Source organism: Bos indicus x Bos taurus, chromosome 2 (genome assembly GCF_003369695.1).
Source record: "Bos indicus x Bos taurus breed Angus x Brahman F1 hybrid chromosome 2, Bos_hybrid_MaternalHap_v2.0, whole genome shotgun sequence".
In the NCBI taxonomy this organism is placed as follows: Eukaryota; Metazoa; Chordata; class Mammalia; order Artiodactyla; family Bovidae; genus Bos; species Bos indicus x Bos taurus.
The window spans coordinates 93,140,601-93,166,728 of NC_040077.1; the positions used below are offsets into that span (position 1 = coordinate 93,140,601).

The 26,128-nt window shown below is 38.9% G+C and overlaps 1 protein-coding gene across 1 annotated transcript in view; it reads left to right on the top strand.

The window, feature by feature from the left end:
* PARD3B (par-3 family cell polarity regulator beta) overlaps positions 1-26,128 on the top strand; it is a 1,152,531-nt gene that overhangs the window by 436,365 nt on the left and 690,038 nt on the right. The window contains exon 3 of the mRNA XM_027565061.1: positions 20,226-20,397. Coding sequence (XP_027420862.1) covers positions 20,226-20,397 — 172 coding nt within the window. The remainder of the gene's footprint in view (positions 1-20,225; positions 20,398-26,128) is intronic.

The window sequence follows — 26,128 nt, forward strand, 5'->3', positions numbered from 1 at the left end:
CATAAAACCTAGTGCACACTGTGGGAAACATATCCATGGGCAAGACAGTGAAGGTCCTTCATTTCCTGTCTCTAACCTTTCAGTCCAGCCTTTGTTCTTCTATTTCTTTTCCTCTCAACCTCCAGGGACCTGCACTCTAAACACATCAAACTAGTTGGTTGGCATTTCACAAATGGTGAATTTGCAATTTCCTCCACCCAGGCTTTGTTTGTGTTGTTCCCTCTGCCTTGAAGGGCTTCCTGATCTGCCATCCTATGAAATCATGCTAATTAAGGCTCAGCTTAAATGTCATCTGCCCTCTATACCTTCTTTAACAGCTTCCTAGCCAACATACAGAGACTCTTCCCCCTCTCTTCCTGTCCTGGCATTTTGCTCATTCAGCTATTTCATCACATGTCAGCGTTTATATTGACCTTCATGTCCATCTGCCCTTCTTACTACTCAATTGATAGGTTCTTGAAAATGGGGGCTGTGTCCTCCATTTTTAATGCAGTGCTTGGTGTGTTATGGGTGCTCAAAAAATGTTCCTTGAAGGTAGGAACAGACACATGCTACATAGGTTTTTATTCTGCTCTACTGAATGGAATGGAATCTTTCCCTACTCACTGTGGCAGAGTTATGGCTAGGAACATGCCGCTTATACATCTCCTTTTGAGTGTGGCTCTATTTCCTTTTAGCTCAGCTTTCTGTAGTTTGAATCTAGGAGGTCTTCTATTTCTTGCTATTTTTTCCCTATTAATCAACTCTAGCTTGGAGATTCCATAATTGATCATTTTAAAAGCTGTGCATCATTGCAAAGAACTGAGATGGCTTTTTTGCTTCTAGGTCTTAGGCTTTGTCCTAAAACATTGATTTGGCTTGACTTCTGGGTGAGGAAGCTGTGTTAATTTAAAGTCAGGGTTCTCCAGAGGAACAGAACCAATAGGGTGTGGGTGTGTGTATACACACATATACACATATACGTGAAATTTATTATGAGTTGGTTCACATGATAACAGAGACTGCAAAGTCCCCAAGCCTTTAGTTGACAGGCTGTAGACCAAGAAAAGCCAATATGTAGTTTGAGCCCAAGTTACAAGGCCTAAGAATCAGGAGAGAAAATGGTATAAATCCCTGACTGAAAGCTGGCAGGCTGAAGCCCCAAAGAAAGCAGATGTTTCATTTCAAGTATGAAGGGCAGGAAAGACTAATGTCCCAGATCAAACTGGCAAGAGAGAGGGATTCTTTCAACTCAGTCTTTTTAATTCTATTCAAGACTTCAACAGATTAGCTGAGGTCCACCCACATTAGAGACAGCAGTCTGCTTTACTCAGTCTCCTGATTCCAGTGTTAATCTCATCCAGAAACATTTTTCACAGACACACCCAGAAGTAATGTTTAACAAAATATGTGGGCACCCCATGGCCCAGTCAAGGTATTACATAAAATCAGCCATCGCAGGGCATTGTTCTGCATGTGTATTTTGCCAGTATTGCCAAGCAGTTGGCTTAAGGAAGGAATTCTATCTATAAAAAGCATCATATATTTTGTCAGTGATAATGAATTTATAGTCTTTACAAGAAGTTTATTGTGTTATTTGATAATTGCATTTTAATCATGGGAGAAGTATAGAGTGGAAAAAACAAACACATGTATTCTATTCAGACATAGGACAAGGAGTCTCAAGTGATTTTAGAAGCTAGGCAAACTGATAATAAGTTTAGTATGTTGACTATACACCAAGCCAGAATGGTGGAAACTGGTGCATAGGAAAACTCAATACCTAGTTTAATAATATGCAAGTCTTTTTAAAGCTGTAACTTCAGATGAGCCTTTGAGTATAAACCCTTGTTTAGCTATTAACTAGCTATAAGACTTTGGATATTTATTCAGTTTCTCCAGCACTCAGTTATTTTAAAATAATCAGTTATTAGAAAAATGACTAATCTACTATCTCAAGATTTTCTTTTCTGTGTTTTACCAGCCAGTTAAGTTTGTGAGGTTATGAAATGACACCTTTGTTGATTTCAAGAGTTCTAACAGGAATTCTAAAGAAAAGTGTCATGCCATCTTCTAAAGCAACATAATCTACTTCCCAGTGACACTGTAATGAATAGGTTTATTAGTTTGTGAAATATCAAGAAGAGAAATACCCTAATCATATTTTGTGTCAAAACCTATTATTATATATACTCATGTACTTCATAATGCCATATTTTGAACAAATCTCTTGATAATTAAGTAGCAAGTCTATATGGGTATTACCAAGTCCATATGTCTAAAGCTTGAGGAATGCTTTCTGTTGTAAAATAGAATGTCTTTCAGTACATATGTGTTGGTGTGTGTTAATTTTTCTTGTTCAAAGCCTTTTCATATAGTGCTGAAGCCTTCAAACTATAATTTAAATCAGGACAGCCTATGTGGATTTATGGAGTCATTTTCCCTTTGGCTAAAGCTCTCCATGGTCACAGACCACTAGATTTAAAAAGGCAGCCGAACCCATCCAAAGACCAACATAAATTTTCAAAGGTAGGGAAAATGGTGCCTGCTTATTAAATTAGTGAGGACATAGTATTTGGCAGCTATGTATAAACGATATTTCCCTCCAGTTAGAAGCAAGACTTTTAGAGATGTGTGAGATGTGGTTCACATTTGTCAAGTTTAGCTATGTTAGTTGAAAATAATTTGCATATTACATCCTGCACTTACTTTTGACTTCTGTTTGGATTTGACTAGATAAATGGTTCACCTTTGCCAAAAAGCTCTTAGTTATGGACAAATTTAAAACAATTTTTCCCTAGCACACAGAGCCTGAATGTGAATATTAAAGAAAAAAAGGATGCCGTCGTCTCCCCAGACTCTTCCCCAGTACTCCAGTATTTGAGCCATGGGGTTTCCTAAGTGCAGAATCAGGTGTCCTCTACTAGTTGCTTGCCTCCACCTTCCATTTATCCTCTTGTTTCATAGAAATTATGAATTTCAGTCCAATAAAAATAGGGCTTTTTCATTTGGTGATTCATTATTGGAAACCATTTTCACTGACTTTAAAGGCTTCAGGGAAGAAAACATGTTTATCCTTGACAGATCTTGGTACTTTTCCATGTCTCACAGGAACATTTCCAAGTCTTTTTTTCTATAAAAACAAAATAAATTATAAGAGTGGAGTCTTTCTAAAGCTGATTAACTGTACAGACTTTCTAGGGTACTTTCTGAAAAATGCTGCACAGCATTTCCAGTCATGAAACCTGTGTGAAGGATACTAACAGAAGACAGCATCTCCATTCCATTTCATCCAAACATGCTGTTACGAAATACAGTTTCTGCAAGCAGTTTCTGTCTGAATTATGTTTTACGGGGCTCCAGAGGATGAGATGGTTAGATTGCATCACCGACTCAATGGACACGAATTTGAGCAAACTCTCCTGGACACAGTTAAGGACAGGGAAGCCTGGCATGCTGCAGTCCATGGGGTCGCAAAGAGTCAGACACGACTTAGAGGCTGAACAACAACAACAAAGATTATATTAATATTTCTGTGGATGAGAATTATTTCTCCTAGTCCTAATGTCAATACTCTGTGAGTAGAAACTAGATACAAACCGTGAGATAAATGGTATGCTATAATTAGTAACTTCTAAATCCTCATCAACATCTTTGTTTTTCTGTTAATTTTTCATTTGATGCTTATCACTTGTCATGATGATACACCTACTAATAACATTATATCTTTTACTTAATATATATATATAATGTTGAAGAAAAGTCACATTTTTCAGATATTGGTCTGTTGTTATTGTTGCTAAGGCACGTCCAACTCTTTGTGACCCTGTGTGTTACAGCATGCCAGGTTCCTCTGTCCTCCATTATCTCCCAGAGTTTGCTCAAATTCATGTCCATTGAGTCAATGATACTATCTAACCATCTCATTCTCTGCCCCCTTCCTTCTCCTCCTGCCTTCAATCTTTCCCAGCATCAAGGTCTTTTCCAATGAGTCAACTCTTCACATCAGGTGGCCAAAGTATTAGAGTTTCAGCATCAGTTCTTCCAATAGTATTCAGGGTTGATTTCCTTTAGGATTGACTGTTTTTATCTTGTTGCAGTCCAAGGAACTCTCAAGAGTCTTTTCCAGCACAACAATTTGAAAGCATCAATTCTTTGGTACTCAGCTTTTTTGATGGTGCAACTCTCACATCTGTATGATTCATCCACATACATGACTACTGGAAAAACCATAGCTTTGACTATACAGAACTTTGTCAGCATAGTGATGTCGCTGCTTTTTGATATGCTGTCTAGGTTTGTTGTAACTTTCTTTCCAAGGAGCAAGTATCTTTTAATTTCATAGCTGAAAGTTTTATAAATCAAGTCTATATTATTAGTCAAATATTCAGTCCAGTATTGCTCTGGGTGGGAATTATTTGGTCTCTTTCCATTGACTTTGTTTTTTTCTAATTAGACAATGTTAAGGTATATTCTTACATTAGGCACATATTTAATCTTTAGATACCAGATATTATTCAGGATACAGATTGAATTGGGTGTTAAGTATGAATAGGGATTTTGATCAATAATAAAAATAATGATAACAATGATAATTGTAATAATAGCTAGGGGCTGGACTTTATTTTTTGTGGCAAGGGACTCTGCAAAGTTGTGTCTCATTTATCAATAATGCAACAACTCAAAAGATAGGCTCAGAATAATGAGGAGATGCTGAAGTTGGATGGGCTTCTGATCTTGGCTTTATTACATAGTGGGCAGGTAAGCCATCTAACTCTTCAGTGTCCCCAGTTATGGGAAAAAAAACAATGTAACTTAGAGACTAACCAACAGAAAACAGCAGCAACCTCTAGAGGGATATGAAAAACACCTGAGATAATACAGTTTGCTATTATATGTTTAAAAATAATAAGTGCTCAATAAATGTCCACTACTATCCTCCTCATTATTCAAGATAGATAAATGCTTGAGGCTCAGAGAAACTACATAACTTCCCTACATTTAGAAAGTGGTTTGAACTCACATAGTCCAGCTCCCTGGTGGCTCAGACGATAAAGTGTCTGCCTACAACGCAGGAGACCTGGGTTCGATCTCTGGGTCGGGAAGATCCCCTGGAGAAGGAAATGGCAACCCACTCCAGTATTCATACCAGGAAAATCCTATGGACTGAGAAGCCTGGTGGGCTACAGTCCATGAGGTCACAAAGAGGTCGGGCACGACTGAGCGACTTCAGTCTGGCTCCAGAGTCTAGATTCCCAACTACTGTGGATTCTGAGAAAGGAATTTATACAGTGTTACTTTGATACATTTATTTATTGTAATATGACTGCCATTGTAATGACATTTCTCACATTACATAGTTATAGTGCTCTCATTTAAATGAAAAAAAAGAAAAAACATTCCAGCATTTCCCTTTGATTTAAGCTATCTTCCAAGCCAGTATTGCGTTTAAGTGAATAAATATGAACTAGACTTTCAAATGGAAGACTGTTTAAAGAAGAGGGAGTTTACAGAAGAGTTTTCTCCAGAAAGCGTATAATACTTGAGTCTCCCTCCACTCCCAGCCCCACCCACCACAACACAGGGTCCAGGCACTGCAGTTCCATAAACTATGCTTTCTCACTGCTCCAGACTGATTTGATTCAAGGATTCTGACTTCAACTAGGCTATAAACAGACTCAGGACTATAAACAAATGTATAATTCCTGCCAAGGGAACTAGACATTGCATATCCACTAGCCAGCAGATTTTCTCTCTGTTGAGAGAATAATGTGGGATATCAAATTGCAATCAGATTATGTGGGAAAAACGAAACCAGAATAAGTTTAGAAAGGTCTATGATTCCAGCAGGGCCAACTTTATGGGTATGTGACCCGTGTGCTTCCTCAGGGCCCCATGCAATTGCCATCTTGGAATTCTTTCGATGTTTTGAACAGGGCCCCATGCTTTCATTCTGCACTTGGCCCTAGAAGTTACGAACTCGGGCCTAGATTCATGAGTTTAATGATCCCACGCTGTAATCCCCAGGTCTCACCCATTCCACAGTAAAAGTATCCTCATAGCGGGACTGCAAACTTGTTCCTTATTCCAGTGGATCCCTTAAATTGGATTATACTTAAAATGACCCTGTTAGTTTATTCACCTCTGACATCATTTTCCTGACTTCTATTACTATCTTATTGACATGCCACTTATTTAGCTTATCTATATGATGGATTGGATTTGCCCAGGTTTATATCTTTAAGTTAATTGTGTGTATTTATAAACAGACCTTTTCATATTTATTTAACAAATTAACTCTCTGAGAATTTTTGTTTCCTGACTCATTAAGAAGTGCCATGCAGCTTCCATGTTGTAGATGAAATGAATGTCATTAAGTTTGAAATTTATTTGAAGGTGGTATTAACTGACAGAACAGATTGGATGACAGAATATAACAGAGTATGTTGGTAAGATAGAGAAATGGAGCTACCTAGCCAGTAGTCATTAGGGCAATGTCAGCTTACCTATGACAATTACGCTTCTAAATAAACAACGAAAAGGAGACTTGGGTGAGAGTTAAAGACATGCATACTTTATTTTTTACACATTATTACTGTAAATAATTATTTTCTAGAGTTTTTGATCCTTGGCAAAATTAGGGACAGGGAGACAGTTTACAGGAAAGCAATAAACATAATTGATACCTTGATGGTGGGTGATATAGAATACAGGTTAAAGGATATTAAAGCTAAAAATATCTCTTGTCTGGGGGATAAAAAATAAGAGAATTTTAGAGCCTTCAATAACATAAAAATTTTTTAACAACTTTTATTATATTTTTACATTTTAATAACAAAGTAAATATGGAATTTAAACATAAGGATTTTACAAAAATAATGACAGACATTTGGATTATAAAATCATTGAAATATTAAAATTTTATTTGTGATTTCTTCATTGTAATAGCTTCTGTCCATCTGTATTTGTTTAGAATATGAATGATGATTTAAAAACCAAAGGCCCATCAATCAAAACATTTCCCACCTGCTCTCTCTTAAGGGACTATCAAAGTAGTAAATTAAATGAAACCAACATTGTTTTACTATTTGCCATCATAAAGTATTACTGGTTCCAGATGAGTACCTATTTACAAGGGACCTTTGAAGATTTAAAGGAAGGTTTTAAGTAAATGGAATACCATACAATGAAAAAAAAAAAGATAAATTACCAAAAAGAAAATGTGAAAAGTTAAAAAAGACAAACTTAGTGTATTTAAATAGCTCAGTTATTTTGATAAGAAACAATAATAGGAAAATAAAAAGTATAAGGTATGAAGAGAGAATCCATTGAAGAAACTAAACTAGCTTATAACAATATTTTCAATATAACTTATAATCAAAAAAATTGACCTTAAACAAGAGGATATGATTTTTGTCTGCAAAATCTTCAAAGACTGAGAAAATGATAGTACTCTGCTTTCATGCATCCAGAATGGCTGAATAAGCTAAATTATAATATGGCTGATTATGCTATGAATTATCCAGTCATGAATTTTCTTCATTTTATTTATTTATTTATTTGCAAACTAAAATTAGAGAAGATTGCCTACAAGAAAATGCTAAGTGAGAATATCAGAAAATGGAATTGTGTGCTATGGGGTCACTAGGAGTCGGACACGACTGAGCGACTTCACTTTCACTTTCATGCATTGGAGAAGGAAATGGCAACCCACTCCAGTGTTCTTGCCTGGAGAGTCCCAGGGACGGGGGAGCCTGGTGGTGCCGTCTCTGGGGTTGCACAGAGTCGGACACGACTGAAGCGACTTAGCAGCAGTAGCAGCAGCAGCAGCAGTATGGTTTATGTAATGTTAAGGTGTATCTATCTATCTGTGTGTGTGTGTGCGTATATATATATATAAATACTTCAAAAAGAAGACCAGAGGAAAAACAAACATTGTAGCAGTAGTTTTCTGGGATTTGAGCTGATCCTGTGTGTCTTTTCTACTGTGTGTTTGCAGAAGTCTTGGAACCACATCCTTTGAAGTTTTGTTTATTTTCCCTCTGTCCCTTCCCCACCACAATCCCCAAGATATACATAGCACATACACAGTTGGCTGGAGGGCACTGGTGGAGGCTATGACCCCCCAGTGCCTTCTTGCCCCCATACTTTTCTTTATCCCTGGAAGTGGCAAGATGTAAACAAGAGACCCTTGGTTTAGGAAGTATTGGGATGAAGACTGATTTTTGAAATGAAGTTATTGTGGATGGTTATAGCAACCTGGATTTTTGGGGCCAGTCCTCATTTCAAAACTTAGATTCCATTTTGGCCAATAAGTAGGCTCGGTACATATTAATTTTTGACTTAGCAATCATAGTTTTTATGCCTACGGAATACGTTTTAGATATTTAGGAAGGCGTTTTGCACTAACATTAAAATTTTACAACTGACTGACAAAGACCATCTTTCCACAATTAAACATAAGACCTAGGATGAAACTGCTCCTGGAGGAGGTAACACACCTCCTGTGACTGTAAGCAAAGAACAAGGACCCCAGGCTTCCTGTCTTCAGGCCCCAATTAGCGAGGAATCATTCTTTGTGATTTTAATACACCCACAATCATAATTACAAATCTTGACATTTAGAGGCTCCCAAAGTCAACACCCATCCCAGCAGGGTTGGCCACATTATCACGAGTTAAGGAGATGTAGGGCAATTAGAAGCTAAAGGAAAAGGTTAGCTCTACCACTTAGACAGAAGGCGTGCAGGAGTTAAACCCACCTGCGACTGCAGTGTTAATTTTTTTTAAATATCGGCTTTGAAGCCTTGTCACCCATGACAAGGAGGATCTGAGTCTAAGTGCAATGTTTAAGGGGAGTGTTTCCTCGTCCCTCAATCAGACTGCACACTGACCTTTCTGTCATCTCCACCAGTTGCTTACCTGTCTTGAAATCCCAGAGAAGGTAGAACATCATCGGACCTGTCACGAGGTCAGTCAGCCGGGGCTCAGGCCAATTTGCTAAATGTGTCCGTGCTGAAGAGTCTGTTCCCTCCCAGCCTGATGAAATGAAGCACCAATTAATCACCGGCTAATTTTCAGAGAGTTGTCACCTTGCTCATATTTGTAGTCCACTCACAACTTTGCCTAGCTTTGAGGTTCTAAGAGCAGGACTGTGAGGCCACCTCAGGGGCAGGTGAAGCTGCTGAAACTTGTGTTTGAAGCCACAAAGGTGACAGGCTAGGCGGTACCTGCCTCAGGCCAGCACTGACCTAGCTTATTTAGAATATTCTGTGTGGTTTACAACTCCTAAACATATTGTGTATAGCTCAAGTGCATGCAAAAGCATTCTCTGTTTGAAAATTTTAGGTCTCATTGTTTTTTCTATCAACCTATCAATTCTATATCTGTCTTCAAAAGATGATGCCTTTGCCATTATTCTCCACCAAGGTTTATTATCTAAGAACACAAAAGTTTCTTTTCTTTTCTTTTTTTTTTAATGAAATAGACTGCCTATTTGTAGCCAAGTCACATGAATTAAAATACTTGTCAAAATAAATGAATAATATGTTTGTTAAAATCATGACTTAAAATCACATTTGATTGCTTACTCATTAATCCACAAAATTAAGCAATACACCCTGGATTGCAGTCATTAGCACAGATGAGCAGGGTTCTTCTAACAGTCGAATGTAATGGACAACACTGTACAGTTATGTTTGTTTCAAAACTAGGTATCAGTCAGTTCAGTTCAGTCGCTCAGTCGTGTCCGACTCTTTGTGACCCCATGAATCACAGCACGCCAGGCCTCCCTGTCCATCACTAACTCCCGGAGTTCACTCAAAATCATGTCCATTGAGTCGGTGATGCGATCCGGCCATCTCATCCTCTGTCGCCCCCTTCTCCTCCTGCCCCTAATCCCTCCCAGCATCAGGGTCCTTTCCAGTGAGTCAACCCTTTGCATGAGGTGGCCAAAGTATTGGAGTTTCAGCTTCAGCATCAGTCCTTCCAATGAACACCCAGGACTGATCTCCTTTAGAATGGACCAGCTGGATCTCCTTGCAGTCCAAGGGACTCTCAAGAGTCTTCTCCAACACCACAGTTCAAAAGCATCAATTCTTCGGTGCTCAGCTTTCTTCACAGTCCAACTCTCACATCCATACATGACCACTGGAAAAACCATAGCCTTGACTAGACAGACCTTTGTTGGCAAAGTAATATCTCTGCTTTTCAATATGCTACCTAGGTTGGTCATAACTTTCCTTCCAAGGAGTAAGTGTCTTTTAATTTCATGGCTGCAGTCACCATCTGCAGTGATTTTGGAGCCCCCCAAAATAAAGTCTGACACCGTTTCCACTGTTTTCCCATCTATCTGTCATGAAGTGATGGGACAAGATGCCATGATCTTAGTTTTCTGAATGTTGAGCTTTAAGCCAACTTTTTCACTCTCCTCTTTCACTTTCATCAACAGGCTTCTTAGTTCCTCTTCACTTTCTGCCATAAGGGTGGTGTCATCTGCATATCTGAGGTTATTGATATTTCTCCCAGCAATCTTGATTCCAGGTTGTGCTTCTTCCAGCCCAGTGTTTCTCATAATGTACTCTGCATAGAAGTTAAATAAGCAGGGTGACAATATACAGCCTTGACGTACTCCTTGTCCTATTTGGAACCAGTCTGTTGTTGCATGTCCAGGTATGTTAATGTGCAATCTGTTTTACAGTTTCTTTTAAGGAATATCAAATAGATAAATGTAGTCCACCTGGAAACAGGATTGTGATTATGATGAACTAAGTGGATTTTAGATGGATAAATTGTACGATCAAGTGTTTGATTCAACCTCAAGGATGGGCCGAAATTGTTTTACCCTGTATATAGGAGCATGCATGTTAATGGAGGTTACCTTTATTTCCACGTGGATGGAAAATTAGGCCACAGGGAGGTGGTACCCACACGAAAGTGTTGACATCCATATAAGAGAAGTTTTGTTTTTCCTCTCAAATATAGCAAGGAATTCAAATCACTCATTTACCTGACCTCTTTCTCTCCGCCATGTACCATAGTAGGAGCATGGCATATCAAGTCAACTGTACTTTCATTCTCTGATATGTAGAATGGGAAAAATGGTGCTTTTCTCATAGGATTTCTTAGGACTCTTAAACCATATATGTAAGCTCTTCGAACAGCGCCTAGTGCATGGTGGTGTGTTAGTCCTTCAGTCACGTCAGACTCCTTGTGACCCCATGGACTGTGGCCTGCCAGGTTCCTCCGTCCACGGAATGCTTCAGTCTTGAATATTGGAGTAGGTAGCCATTCCCTTCTCCAGGGGACTTTTGCGACCCAGGGATTGAATCCAGGTGCAGGCACATTCTTTACCATCTGAGCCAGCAGGGAAACCAGTCAAGAATACTGGAGTGGGCGGCCACCTCCCTTCTCCAGGGAATCTTCCTGACCTAGGGATTGAACCAGCGTCTCCTCTGTCTCCTGTACTGCAGGTGGATTCATTGCCTGCTGACCCATCAAGGAAGCCCACCTGCATACTGAGGGCTATAGAGTATTTGTTAAATATATTTTAAATGATGTGACCCATAGTTTCAAGTAGCTTGCAGTTTGCTTTTAGATAGAGGCAGGTAAGTCAAGGATCTTAGTATCATGTGATTGGTGATGACGAGACAAGGATACAATATTATGGAAACATCACAGAACCTGGTGGAAGGTCTCATATGGAAGGCTTGAAATTCATTTTGAAAGCCATGAGAATATGTAATGAAAAAAAAAGAAGAGCTGAGGTAGACCATTCCAGATCTGTGTGATGGAAGACTTCTCTGGCAGAAGTGTTGTGGGTAAATGTCAGGGAACTGGACTGGAAATCAGAAGTGGATTGGGGCCCTGGCAATGGATATGTGAGTACCTGGCCAGAGGGAGCATGGCATTTTGTTGTAATGGGATAAGCCCTGCAGAGGGATAGCACCCTTACATTTCAGCAAGTGGCTGCCTTCGGGGATCTGTTGACATATGTATCTCTGATGGTTGTGATAGCACTGGATCTTGACTAAGAGACTGCCAAACTATATTTCTGAGACAGTTACAGCTTTGGTTTGGCTACAAAAATGAAATAATAGTGTCAATGTTACAACATTGTAAATATGTATATGCTTTATAAATGACAAAATATTTTCCATATGCTATTATTTTATTTTTTCTGGTGCCAGAGGTAATTCGTTTCAGATAGAATAATCTTTCAAAAATGCAGATTAAATGTGTGTGATTTAGATGAAAATAGCTTGAAGAGAAAGTCATTTATGTGTTTATGTGTGCACGTTTTAAAACAACCCAGGTTGTATCTTCATTTCTAATGTGTACTCTCCCAAGACTGTCAGAGTTCTTGGGATTGGATAACATTAGTGAACCATCTAGTGATTGGCTGGGTAAATGGCGAGCAAAGCCATCCAGTGGATTGGCATCACCCAACACGTTTAACCCAAGTATTTTCCACTTTCTTTGTCTGTTATGTTTAATATGTATAATTCAGAGGCAGTGGAAATATTACTGACAAGGCAGGTATATTGAATATTTTTATACTTCTGACTGACATCAATCTGACATCCTGATGGTGATTGAGACTTTCTTCTGGTTTTTGTGGCTGTTTGCTTTTTCTATAGCTGCTTCCAGGTTGTCTATGGTTAGGGCATGGTGACTGCCAGCTGACCTCCACTGAGACCTTTTGCCTGACCACTGCCAGAGGAAGGGGCTTTGCAGGCTTCCCTTGTGTGTATTAGATATGAGTCCTGAATGGTGTTTCATGAATGGTGAGCTGTTATTACTAAGGAAAGTAGAGAATGCAGCAAAACAAATGCAAGATTCTCTTAAACTTGTCAGTAGTAACATCATCTTGGAAATTTTAATTCAAGTTAGTTATAAGAAAAATATGATTCAGTATAAAACGTGTTTAATGTATACCTGAGTTTTTAGTAACTTACTACATAATTAGAGTAAGCAAATGTATTTTTGGCTGATATATGGGTGACTTTATTTAGGCACATTTTTGTTATTTTCTTTAGAATGAAAATGCTGTAAAGTTTATAAAGTTCTCTATTATTGATTTTCAGTTTGGAGAGGAAATGAAAATTGGTTTTATCTCATTTACTGAATGTCGTTTGAAGTTTCTGAGAATCAGAGGTGTTACATACTTCCTCTGAGGTTGCTAGACCTCATAGTAGCATCTGATGAAGATGCCAATGTGAGCCTGTTAATTTTTAAAATCCAGATTAAATGCATTTAGCTGGCTGTCAAAAATCCTATGAAGGAAAAAGATCCATTTTCAAACTTTTAAGTGGCATAAAATTAGCTCAATAGCCAGTTGCTATTTAGTTACAAGCAGATGCATACATTTAAATGAGTTCTGCAGTTTCACTCTCTTCCCAAAGGTGATAATGTGTTTTCCTCTACTTGTGAAATTGTTGTAATTTCACAGTCTTACTTAGATTTAATTGTGTTTATTAAGATTTGAGACAAATGATTCCAATTTTATTTTGTAGGATGCTGCCTTTGTTCTTTGTCTTTTAACTCCACTTGACAGTTGTTGGTAACATGGAATATGTATGAAACAGTTAAAAAAGTAGTACGTTCAACAGTTGAACCCAAAGAACTCAATATGGCAAATAAGCCTTTCTTAGTGGTATGTTAGTTCATTTGACATGTTATAAAATAGTCACATATTTCTCAATGTAATTACTAATCTGAAAAAATATTTTGTAAATATAGCTTATTATGTTCTGTGAGAATTTAGATCACTTTTTTATTCTCTGTGTAGACTATAATATCATCAGATTATAAAAACTCAGACCATAAAAGTGACAGAATGCTATAGGCTGTCTACAGAGCAAACCACATCATGAATATTGAGGGACTCTGTTATAAATGCACTTGGTGACATTTATTATTAAAATATTTACTCGTCAGGGTAAAAACTAAAGGCATTGGTATATTGCTTCAAGTTATGCTAAAAATAGAACAGACAGCGCAAACCATGTACTGCTAGGCGGGGAACTGCACTGCATGTCTAAAGGTTGTGTGTTCTTGTGTGATGAAGAGCAAGGAAAAAAGAAAAACAAAAATTACCTATTTGATGTGTTTGATCTCGATACTTTCTCTGTTCCTCTGTCAATCCTGTGATGAAGAGATTAAAGAGAAGCAACAAAGTAAAAGCAGAATAGGAATAAACAAGTCAAGTGGGACGCAGTCTGGGAGTCAGGGAAGGCTCGCTGTGAGAGGAAAAGGAATCAGCGTTTAACCTTCCCTTGTGTACCAGGCTCTGTGCTAAGCATTTAGGCATGTTAGGGATGTCATCGAGGGCATTCATATTCTACTTCCACCCACCACCCCACTCACTCCCAAAACATACCTATGCCCGCACACACACAGCTTTACCTTGTTTGAGTATAAAAATAGGTCTGAGTCCTTGAAGAGATGTCGATGATGTGAGATTGTGCAGAGCACGTGGCTCTTTTGATCATGTCTGTTATTCCAGGTCATGGATATTGCAAATTACCCAAAGCTCTTTTATTTCTTTTTGATCTTTGAGGTAGTTGTTGTTGTTGATTTTTATAATACTTTGACCTTTACAAGTTAAACATGAAAAAAGATTGAACTATGTTTTTAAAATAAAGCTTATGCATGATATATCTTCTAGGCAAATTCTAATTTCAGATGTTCCTTCCTGATACCCACTGGGGAAGGAGTAGTCAGGGGATACTTGTGGTTACCAAACTAAACCTAGTCTTTGAATTAGGAACACATCATCATTAGCAGTTGAGATGTAGATATTTTTTTTTTAAAATGTGCATACCACGTTAATGGGTCTATTTTAATGTGTTTTCGTCAGTTCATTTTCCAAGGTAGGTATTTACCTGAGAAATACACTCCAGTTTGACCTCTCAAAAGCAGGTGCAAAACACGAGATCATTGCCTTATTGTGTACATGTGTGCTAATTTGCTTCCGTTGTGTCCAACTCTTTGGGACCCCATGGACTGTAGCCCACCAGTCTCTACTGTCCGTGGGATTCCCCAGGCAAGAATACTGGAGTGGGTTGTCATGCCCTCCTCCAGGAGATCTTCTCAACCCAGGAATCGAACCTGTGGCTCCTTCATTGCAGGTGGATTCTTTACTGCCAAGCCATGAGGGGAAGTCCTTGCCTTAGTATTACTGGCAATTAAAGATAAAATCTTTTCCTCTTAAGTCAAACATGGAAAGCTGGTAAATATTTACATGAATTTGTAAAATAAAAGCTGAGTGCTTCAGTTTTGAGCTTAATGGCAGTTCAGGCTGTTCTTCCACTCCCCTGGAGATTTATTCACATTTGTTTTTAAGCTACTTCTTGGGACACATTGAGAAGCTTCACACCAGACAAATCAAAGTTGCCTATTAGAAAAAATCAGACAAGGGCAAGTCTGGGGCCACACTGCTAACCCTGCCCATCTCTCCATCCACATCCACCTTTCAAACTTCCACTCCTTCAGAAACCAAATCAGCAAATTTTCCCTTTGAAAAATGAGCATGAAAAGGAAAGAGAAGACACATAATCTCCATTTCTAGAACAGAAGCAATTTCCCCTGGTGTTGACTAGAAAATAAGGAATGTCTTCCCCATACAAACAAAATGGAGACATTAATAATAATGGTGAGAATGCATTGAGTGTCATATGGGCTTATATTTGTCATTTATACTCTTTCATTAATAAATAATTTTAGTGTTCTAAAAGCACATGAAAAATCTAGCTACCTTTCATTGCTATATTAGGTATCATTTTTTTTTTTTGCTTCATTTCACTCATTTTAACAAATATATGTTGGGTGCCTAGTATGTCTAACTCACTTTTCTAGGCAATGGAGTACAGCAAACAGCGAAACTGACAAAAATCATTGTCTTCTTTGAGCTTACAATCTAGCAAAGTTTTCCTAGGGAGTTTTACAGGGAGATGGGCAATAAATAAGACAAATATGAAAAGACATAGCATTGAGGGGTGACAAATGCTATGAAGAAAAATGGAGCATGCGAGGTGTGGGAGTAGATTTCAATTTAGATAGTGTGGCCGGTGAAAGCCTGACATTTCAATAAAGATGTGAAGGATCGAGGAAAAAGCCATGCAGGTATCCGGTGGAAGACCATATCAGGGAAAGAGAAGAGCAAACATAAAGACACAGAGAGGGATAAAGAAGAGGGCAGAGCAGGATAGAATCCTGAGAACAAGGGAGAGCTAAGAGGTCAGAACCTTCACTGGGAGCCCGTTACCATGCAGAGCATTGGGAGGACTTGGGCTTCATTCTAAGTGAGGTGGAAAGGTTCTGATCAGAGGAGAGATGCAATCCACCTTATGTTTGAGCACAGTCATGCTGGCTGCCATGTTGAAAGTGGGTGGAAAGGGAGCATGTGTGTAAATAAGTAGCTGGGTCAGGAAGCCCTTGCAGTAACCCATGGGAGAGGCTGTGAAATCTGGGTCCAAAGAGGTGACAGTGAAGGTGGTGAGAAGTAGTCAAGCTCTGGGTATATTTTAACATTTATTGACAAATTGGATGTGTGTGAGGTGTATGAGAAATAATGAGAAAGGGGGATGAGAAAGAAAGAGGGATTAAGGATTACTCAGTCTTCATGTTAGGTTAGGCAATTGACCACATGAGGCTGGAGTTCAGAGAAGCTCTCGGTTGGAGATTTAAGTTTGAGATTTACCAGCATACTCTTATATCTTTGCCATGAGACAAATGTAATCACCATGCAAATTTAGGGGTAGCCTTTTAAACATTTTTAGAGATGAGGAAAAGGAAACTGAATGGAAAGGCCAGGGTATTGAGGATAAACCTGAAAAGTGGTATCCTGGAAGACAAGTGAAGAAAGTCATTTAAAAAGGAAGCAATGATCGACTGTGTCCTAAAATCAAACCAGAGACATGACTTTGAATTTAGCACTGTAGAGATTGTTTCTGATCTGATAAGAGTGGTTTCAGTGAAAGAGAGGGGTGAGAGCTTGGCTGTAGTGGCCTCAGGAAAAGAATGGGAGGGTGGAGATCAGAGACTGCTCTGTGGACAACTTTCAAATTTTGCTTTAGATGGAAAGTGAGAAATAGGGTGGTATCTGTAGGGGTGAGTCCTGAAAAGGCTGTTTTGTTTTTTCGATGGGAAAGTTAATAGCATATTTGTAGACTGACCTTCTTGTGTGTATCTGGGGATTAGATGCCTAAATGCTGAGAGAGATCTGCAGGGATGGGAGTTTTGATTGGAAGTCAAGTCTGTTTGAACATATCATTCTGGACCATGGGGTCTTAGGGAAATGTCAGTGCTGTACTGGATGACATGAGAATACTGGCATCACAGAAGGAGAGCAGACGGGGCACCAGAAGATGGATAGAGCAGCAGAAGAGGAAGGCCTCCAAATTAAATATTGCCTATTTGCATTTTGCATAAAGTTTAGATTACTGCAGTCTCTATAGAGTTGGTGAAAAAATCTTCCACATGCTACCGAAATTCAGTCTAAATGGAATCTTTACAGAATTGTTTTTAATAAAAATATAAATCACCTTTTAATGTTCAGGTCATCTCTGTGGGAAAAGTCATTTTGAATGGGTTCAGTGGTGGAGGAAGGCCTTTTTCATGAACTGGACAATTTGAAGGTCAGTCTGCCTTCTGCTGAGGGACTAGAACAGTGGTTTATGTTAATTAACATATCTCTGTAACACTGTTACCAGGAACTGGGTCACCAGTAATGTAGGTGTTCTGATAAATCAGCAGTCCAGCTAACAAAGACCTACAACATGGAGTTTAAATTGATTGTCAATGTGGAAGCAAGTTGAAGACTGGGTATATTGTAGCTGTTGAGATGAAGACTGGATGGAGGGTCTCTTATCACCCAGCACCTGTGGTGCTGGTGGCTTTGTCTGGATGCCACAGATTCAGGAACTGATTCTCTTCTTTCCAGGAGGAGAGACTTTATTTCATCCATTCATACAGACATCCAGAGGAGGTTCTGCAGAGATAACTCCTTTCAATCATGGGATTGGGAGACAGACTAAGCAATTAATTAATCAGAGAGTTGATGAGAGTTGGGGAGCCTCCAGGTCTCACTGTCATCATCTTTGAGAAAGCCACATATTGCCCGTATCTCTGAAGAGTAGAATACACATTCTTCAGGGCGTAGCATCATCCTGGACAAACTGCAGATATTTCACAGTGCAGCCTCTCTTTTTACAGCTTTTGTTTCAGAAAATGCTTACAGTGGTCTGAATCGATGGAATGGCCCCTAGTACAAATTACTGTTTGTAACTTTGGGAAACAAATTATCTACCCTGTGGTCCCACTAGGCAAACGGGTATAGAATTGTTACTATGTATGCTGTGACCTAATGTAGATATAATAATAATATGGAAAACAGTGAAGAAGCTTAAGGAGAGATGATTATGTAAGAGACATAGATAATGATTTATTTATGAGTTATCAATTTTAAGCTTTTGGATTACACTACTGATTGATATTCTGTGTCTCTGTTCCCCATCATTTCAGGTGCATAGGATACGCTAAGACGTAAGAATGTAGCAAGAAGAAAAACTTATGCAAAACTGTTTGTAGTACTAGTAAAATAAGCCACTTTGCCTTGTTGATTAATATATTAAAATGAATATTACAAGTATGTGATAGAATTCACCAGCATGCAAAAATTGAAATCATGTCACCAAAATAGTGATGAAAATAGCACTTCTATCACAGTTTAAAAGTTGGTTTTATTTTTCTTTTCAGGATTTAAAGTGTTAAACTCTTCATTTTGGACAGATGATTAGAAAGATATAGTTCTCCTGATTATTTTTATACTAGAATAATCTTTCATTATTAATCCATTTAAGTCTTATCTCAAATTGGTTCATCAGTGCTACCAATTAAAAATAGAAAATGTATGTCTTCAATTTCAAGAATTAAAAATAATGCCTTGGGAGTAGCATTTTTTTCCTGTGGTGAGAGGATTGTTGGGTTTTCCAATTAAAGAAGTCTCCATACTGGAAATGAGTAGTCAATTATGAAAATTATTTTTGAATAGCCAATTTGCATATCCCTAATTGTATTCATTTCTTTTGAAAGGCTGAACTTGAATTTATGATGTTTTGATTGGTTAACCCTGCACTGGTGTTATTAATACTATTGCCAACAAGGTTCCCTTATGAATGGGGCTTTGAATGCCTTACCTGAAAAATGTTTGAATGATAAGTAGGTTTGTTTTATTTAATGAATGAAAATATCTAAGGATTTACTAGCAGTTTTCTAGATTTGCATTTTGTAGACTACATTTTATTGGATTGACAGTAACTTCGCTGAGCCACTTACTGCACTCGCATTTGGACTTTTCCACATCAGCTTTGGACTTTCCCACTTTTCCAATGAGAGACATTGGAAGTTTCTATCATGATGCTGTTTGCTGGCCAAAAATGTAGATTCATTTGGGGCTGTCTTTGCCATTTATATGGCAATGTTTGCACAATTACTTGGTTATTGAATGTTGCCTGTATTTTAAAACAAATGACTTGAAGACTGACAATTAAATGTTTTATAATAATGATGAGACACCTAGTTCTTCTATGAAATAAATTTGAGATGAAGATTGGAATAAATAAAGTCCTGACTTTTAGTTTCATTGGACTTAAGCCAGTCAACACGGAGTTAGTCATGAAGGAAAAGACCAAAATTACAGGCATGAATCCAAATGGGAAAACTATGTGTACAAGATAAGCACAGATTGCATATAAATATACATGTGTATGTATGACTCTGCTTATTATGGTTGTATCTAAAAGGACAATTAGCAGTTTTATCATGTCTTTAGCTCTTTGACACTGGAATGTTCTCTCCTACCATGTAAGTCTGTTGTTCACATTCTGCATATTCAGCGTTCATGTTTGACAATACTCTTAAAAGAAAGAGATGCTGATGTCCTGTTAGGCACATTAGAAAGGCAAGTGAGGGGAGGAGTGGGCCATTTCATTCCTTCCAGAAGGTTAGCCAAAAGTGGATCTCTATTCCAGGAATATACAAGCAAACTGTTAATTATTTCCTGACCGTGACCCCTTCAGACATAATATTGAATTAAGAGTTGTGATACAGTAACATTAAAGTTTTCAGTTTTAAGAGGTCCTTTATTAGAAAAAAAAAAGCAAATAAAGATCACAACCAGCTAGATAGTGTCCATGTGGTATGCGTGTCCTACAAAGTAATTAGTGTTACTGGATTTGTTTGTAGCTGATTGCTGTGTTTGACGAACAAGAACCACTCCACAAGATTGAGAGCCCCAGTGGAAACCCGGCAGGCCGGCAGAGCCCAGATGCTTTTGAGACGGAAGTGGCTGCCCAACTGGCTGCATTTAAACCAGTCGGTGGGGAAATTGAAGTAACCCCTTCTGCTCTGAAATTAGGTAGGTGTGTTTTTTAAGTCATCTGCTTTTCATCTGGTTGAAATACATCATCTTGCTGTCTATGAGTTGCTTCCACTTTATGACTGACCCTGTTAATGTTTGCCTTTAAACCTGGACTGTCTTTCTGTAAATTATTTTTCACATAGATGTTTGCAGCTGCTGATGCTCAGGCAATGGATGCACTTCCTTCTTGAATCGCAGGTGAACCTGAATCGCGTATCCTTGACCTGACAGGGCAGGAGTTAGACTACATGCGGAGCTTCATCTGTAGCGTGTGTATGCTCTGTGTCCTCAGTTGCTCAGTCGCGTCCGACTCCTTGGGACCCCATGGACTGTAGCCCCCCAGGCTCCTCTGTCCAAGGGATTCTCTAGGCATGAATACTGGAGTGGGTTGCCATGCCCTCCTCCAGGGGTTCCTTCCAACCCAGTGATCAAACCAAGGTCTCCTGCATTTCAGGCAGATTCTTTACCGTCTGAGCCAACAGGGAAGCCCATAGTATGTGAGGACCATTTAAATGTTTTTAAAAGTCCCTGAAAAAAAGTCACTTGGAAAAAAACTAAGCGTTATCAAGGATTCCAGGCTAGAATAAAAGATCACTTTCTGTTTTAGCCACTTTCTTCTCCACCAACTGTGTATCTCAAGATTTGGGGAGAAACATTTTGAAGTTAGTTTTTTTATTTCTGTCCTACTGATTTATTCCAGGCAAGTGATTCTGTTCAGAATGCTCATTTGTTACATTTGTTTTGAAGGTGTTGGAAGAAAGAGAAAATAAACATTCTTCTAAAATTTTAGTGAATTTCTGACTCCAAGATAAATAATGTCAATTTTGGTAATATCTCTTAAAGATAATTTTAGGTCAGTTTAAAGCATAAAGTTTTGAAAATCCACTAATATTATGTTACTTAAAACCACTTTTTATTCATATTGAATGTATGCATACATTTTGAGAACACTCTTAAGCACCGGTTATAGGTTAATTTTCAAGCTAGAACAGAGGTTGTTTTTTTGCAAAACATATGCTTAAAATTGTAAAGACTGTGCATAGTACAATTTTTGCCATTTGAAACAAAATAGATTGTAAAGTTTATTTTACATGCCAGGATACCAAGTATCTATATATTTTGTACTGATTTTCTGGAAAGCATCTATAGTACCCCTTTTAAAATAAACCAAGTGGAAATGAATGACCTGTCATCTTCATAATTTCCCTCTATCTTTTGGAAATCAACCTAGCAGAGCAGTTTCTGCTGGACCGCGGACATTGAAGGGCTTAGTGGCAGCTTCTTTTCATCTGGAGCGAGGTTTGTGGCAACAAGCAACCTCACAGCCCTATCATTCATTTGCATAATGGATGCCTTTTTATCCATTATGCAAATAGTATGGGAGGAAAATTAGGCAATAAGGGAAGACGAAAGGAGAAAATTGCTCTTGCTTGTTTTAATATACTATTTATAAGCAAGCTCTGGGGTCTTCAAAAGTCTCAGCCTCAGAGTACTGCCTGTGCCTGAGAATTTGTTTTTTCACCTTTCTCTTATGAGCTTTCTCAGGTTAAAAAAAAAAAAAAAGGTTATTTTTCTTTAGCTTTTTTAGCTTCTTTTATTGAACCATCCGAGCAATTCAATGTTCAATGTAGAAAGAAAAGCAAGTTGAAATTCCATATCTTTGAAAGTGGACTTTCTGCTTCTTCAATACTCATTTTGGATCAGACAGAGAATAATATATATTCAGTAGTAATTATATTCTAGGCACAGACCTCAAGGCAGTGCACCAAGTATTCTAAACCCTGTACTCCTGACAACTTATTCGAGCCTCACGATACTCAGTTGGGTTCTACCATCTCCCTTATTTAAGAGATGAGGAAACAGGCATTGAGCAGTTACATAACTCCTCCAAGTCACATAGCTGTTAGGTGGCGAACTTAGCATTTGAACCCTTGCTGGTTCCAGGTCAGGAATAACTGTGCTGTGCTGTCTTTCATATGCTATTTGTAAAAGAATATATTGATATAATCTTCCTTAGAGTCATTTTGTGAATATATGCCAAATCCTGAAAATGCTTTACCCCTTGGCGTCAAATCCCGTTTCACTGAGTGTCATAGATGAAATGGTGAAATTGGCCAGCCTTCACTATTGGGTGGTCAGTGTTGCCTTCCAGCCATTTAGTCTGAAACGGTGGAGATTGCTGCTGTTTCTCCTTTTTCGTCTTATCATCCACACTGTCTTTAGCCTTCATGTCCAGGAGCATTGAAGCAGGCCAGAGCTTTCACATTGATCTGCACTAGGCTCATGATACTGCAGAGGCCTCAAACTGACCTCTTTCTGTACCACACCTGCTTTCCCCAATCCCTGCCTCTCCAGAGTGGCCTTCCTAAGTCACAAATCTGATTAGATAACTCCTCTGCTTAAACAACTTCCAGCAGCTTCCCCACTGTGAGGAGGACCGCGTCCAAACTCGTTAGCGAGCTGATACAGATGGTCCCTTGGAATTAGATGGAGAAATCTGGGCAGGGATGAATGACGAAGAAATCATCCCTTGTCTACTCTCATGGTTCTCTCGGACTCTGCACTTTACATTTCTAGAATTTTAAAAGCAAAGAAAAAAAAAAAGATCATGTGTTTCTCAGATAGAAAAATAAAAGACAGAAGCAAAGCCACCAGCTTTGGTATCTGCCCATTCTGTTTTCCCTTCACTGTCCTCAGGGCGGGGTGTGGTTATGGCTTGGGCACAGAGAGATGGGGGCTCTACTTGGGAGCAGGTACAGGGTCCATGAGTAGCTCTTCTGAGAGGTGGCCTGGTTGTACTGCCAGGTCCACCCTGAGACCTTGTTTAGAAGATGAATTGGGCAGGGAGGGAGGGCTATAGTTGGAGGAGGAGTAGCAAGTGCATTCTAAGTATTCATCATCACAGAAGGCAAATAAAATGCCAAACCCCAGCCCATCCTCTCTGCTTCCTACTCACCTCTCAGAGGCTACTGGAACTGGTTCTACTTCTCATGGGACTCTTTGGCCCAGGCTGGTACAACAGACGTGGGGCTGATTCTCCTTAGTTTTCTCACTCTTGAGATCCATTCTTGACAATGAGGAATTTAACCATGATTGGTTCACATGCTTATTCTTACTTAAAGAGACACAGTTTAACCGATTTTGGGAATCAATACAGTCTTCTCTTATTGGTGATTGTTAATCACCAGTAGTGTAGGTTTTACTGATATTGAAATTAAAATGTACTCAACATTCAGTATAATTTTTATGTCTCTTTTTCCAATACAAGTTCATCCTCAACAGTGTCCTACTAAAGATTCACAACCTTCCTCACATACATGCAGACAGTGGTTGGCCCTACCTTTTTTTCTTTATCTCCAAGATGAAATAACTTATACACAGAACATGCAGAAAGTTCATTTTCAGGGACTCATACAGATCCAGCCCCTCATTTTCTGCCCACTTTTATTACTGGCCACTCTTCCACAGTCACTTTGACCTACAGCTTCCAGAAGCCACTTCTTGTTGTTTTTAATCACTGTCATGTCTGACTCTTTTGCAACCCCGTGGACTGTAGCCCACCAGGCTCCTCTGACCATGGGATTTCCTAAGCAAGAATACTGGAGTGGGTTGCCATTTCCTCCTCCAGGGTTCTTCCCAACCCAGGGATCAAATCCATGTCCCCTGTGTTTCCTACTTTGGCAGGTGGATTCTTTACCATTGAGTCAGCTTGGGAAACTCCACACATGGCTTGCTACTTTCTTTCAAACTTCAGTTTTGTAGTTAGAATTTCCTTCCCTGGCTCTCACTCTTTTGCTTCTTTTTAACTTGGTGAAATTGTATGCACTTTTAAACTCAATTTCAAATATGACCTTGTTTGTGAAACCTCATCCAAATCTTCAAGACAGTATGGTAAGTTTGCCATAAATCTATTTGTTAATTCTTTAACAAGGGATACAAAGATGAATAAACTTTCTACTGACCGAAAGGAATTCATAGTCTTGCACCCTATGTAAGCTAATGGGGTACATATTAAAATTTTTAGTTTGTAAGACAAATGTTAAATCAAGTGGGCAACCACATAATTCCAACTTCATTCATCTAAATTATTTCCTACTATTTATTTTCTAACGGATTTTCTAATGTAATGCTAAATGACTAAGTTCTGACTCAGCCCTACCCAGCAAATCTTTCTAGCACTTCAAGACTTTAACGTTTCTGAAGTTGACCAGTGCATTTTACTGTGTAGACTAGAGATTGCTAACCTGAGAGTCTAGTTAATAAAAGGGAGTGTCAAACAAACACCAGATAGAATAGCAAAGAATCATATCCACAGGGTCTTCTAGACTTTCGAATCATCTAGTTTAGGAATTTTCCAAGTCTTATATGCAGAACCCTACGGTACTTAACACATTTTGGAATTTCAGCAGACATTTGATTCTAGTTAATAACATTTATTGGGCACTTAAGTTCTGGATGCTATTCTAATGTATTCACATTCACTCTTTGAACACATATGATTGGTTATGCTAACAGGGCAGAAAAGGATGCAGAGGGCTGTTGAGTAGGCAATAGAGAATTCTAATACTATTTAGAAGTCTTACAGCAAAGAAACCTACCTTCACTCAAAAGAATTGTTAGCACCTTTTAAAGCAACTTTTGTGAAAAGCTGGTCTTCTAATAGAGCTATCCCACATTGAAGGTCAGGAGGGGCGGTGGTGAGGAGATACCCCTTGTCCAAGAGAAGGAGCAATGGCTGCGCTTTGCTGGAGCAGCCGTGAAGAGATACCCCACGTCCAAGGTAAGAGAAACCCAAGTAAGACGGTAGGTGTTGCAAGAGGGCATCAGAGGGCAGACACACTGAAACCATACTCACAGAAAACTAGTCAATCTAATCATACTAGGACCACAGCCTTGTCTAACTCAATGAAACTAAGCCATGCTCGTGGGGCAACCCAAGACGGGTGGGTCATGGTGGAGAGATTTGACAGAATGTGGTCCACTGGAGAAGGGAATGGCAAACCACTTCAGTATTCTTGCCTTGAGAACCCCACGAACAGTATGAAAAGGCAAAATGATAGGATACTGAAAGAGAAACTCCCCAGGTCAGTAGGTGCCCAATATGCTACTGGAGATCAGTGGAGAAATAACTCCAGAAAGAATGAAGGGATGGAGCCAAAGCAAAAACAACACCCAGCTGTGGATGTGACTGGTGATAGAAGCAAGGTCCGATGCTGTAAAGAGCAATATTGCATAGGTACCTGGAATGTCAGGTCCATGAATCAAGGCAAATTGGAAGTGGTCAAACAAGAAATGGCAAGGGTGAATGTCGACATTCTAGGAATCAGCGAACTGAAATGGACTGGAATAGGTGAATTTAACTCAGATGACCATTATATCTACTACTGCGGGCAGGGATCCCTCAGAAGAAATGGAGTGGCCATCATGGTCAACAAAAGAGTCTGAAATGCAGTACTTGGATGCAATCTCAAAAACGACAGAATGATCTCTGTTCGTTTCCAAGGCAAACCATTCAATATCACAGTAATCCAAGTCTATGCCCCAACCAGTAATGCTGAAGAAGCTGAAGTTGAACAGTTCTATGAAGACCTACAAGACCTTTTAGAACTAACACCCAAAAAAGATGTCCTCTTCATTATAGGGGACTGGAATGCAAAAGTAGGAAGTCAAGAAACACCTGGAGTAACAGGCAAATTTGGCCTTGGAATACGGAATGAAGCAGGGCAAA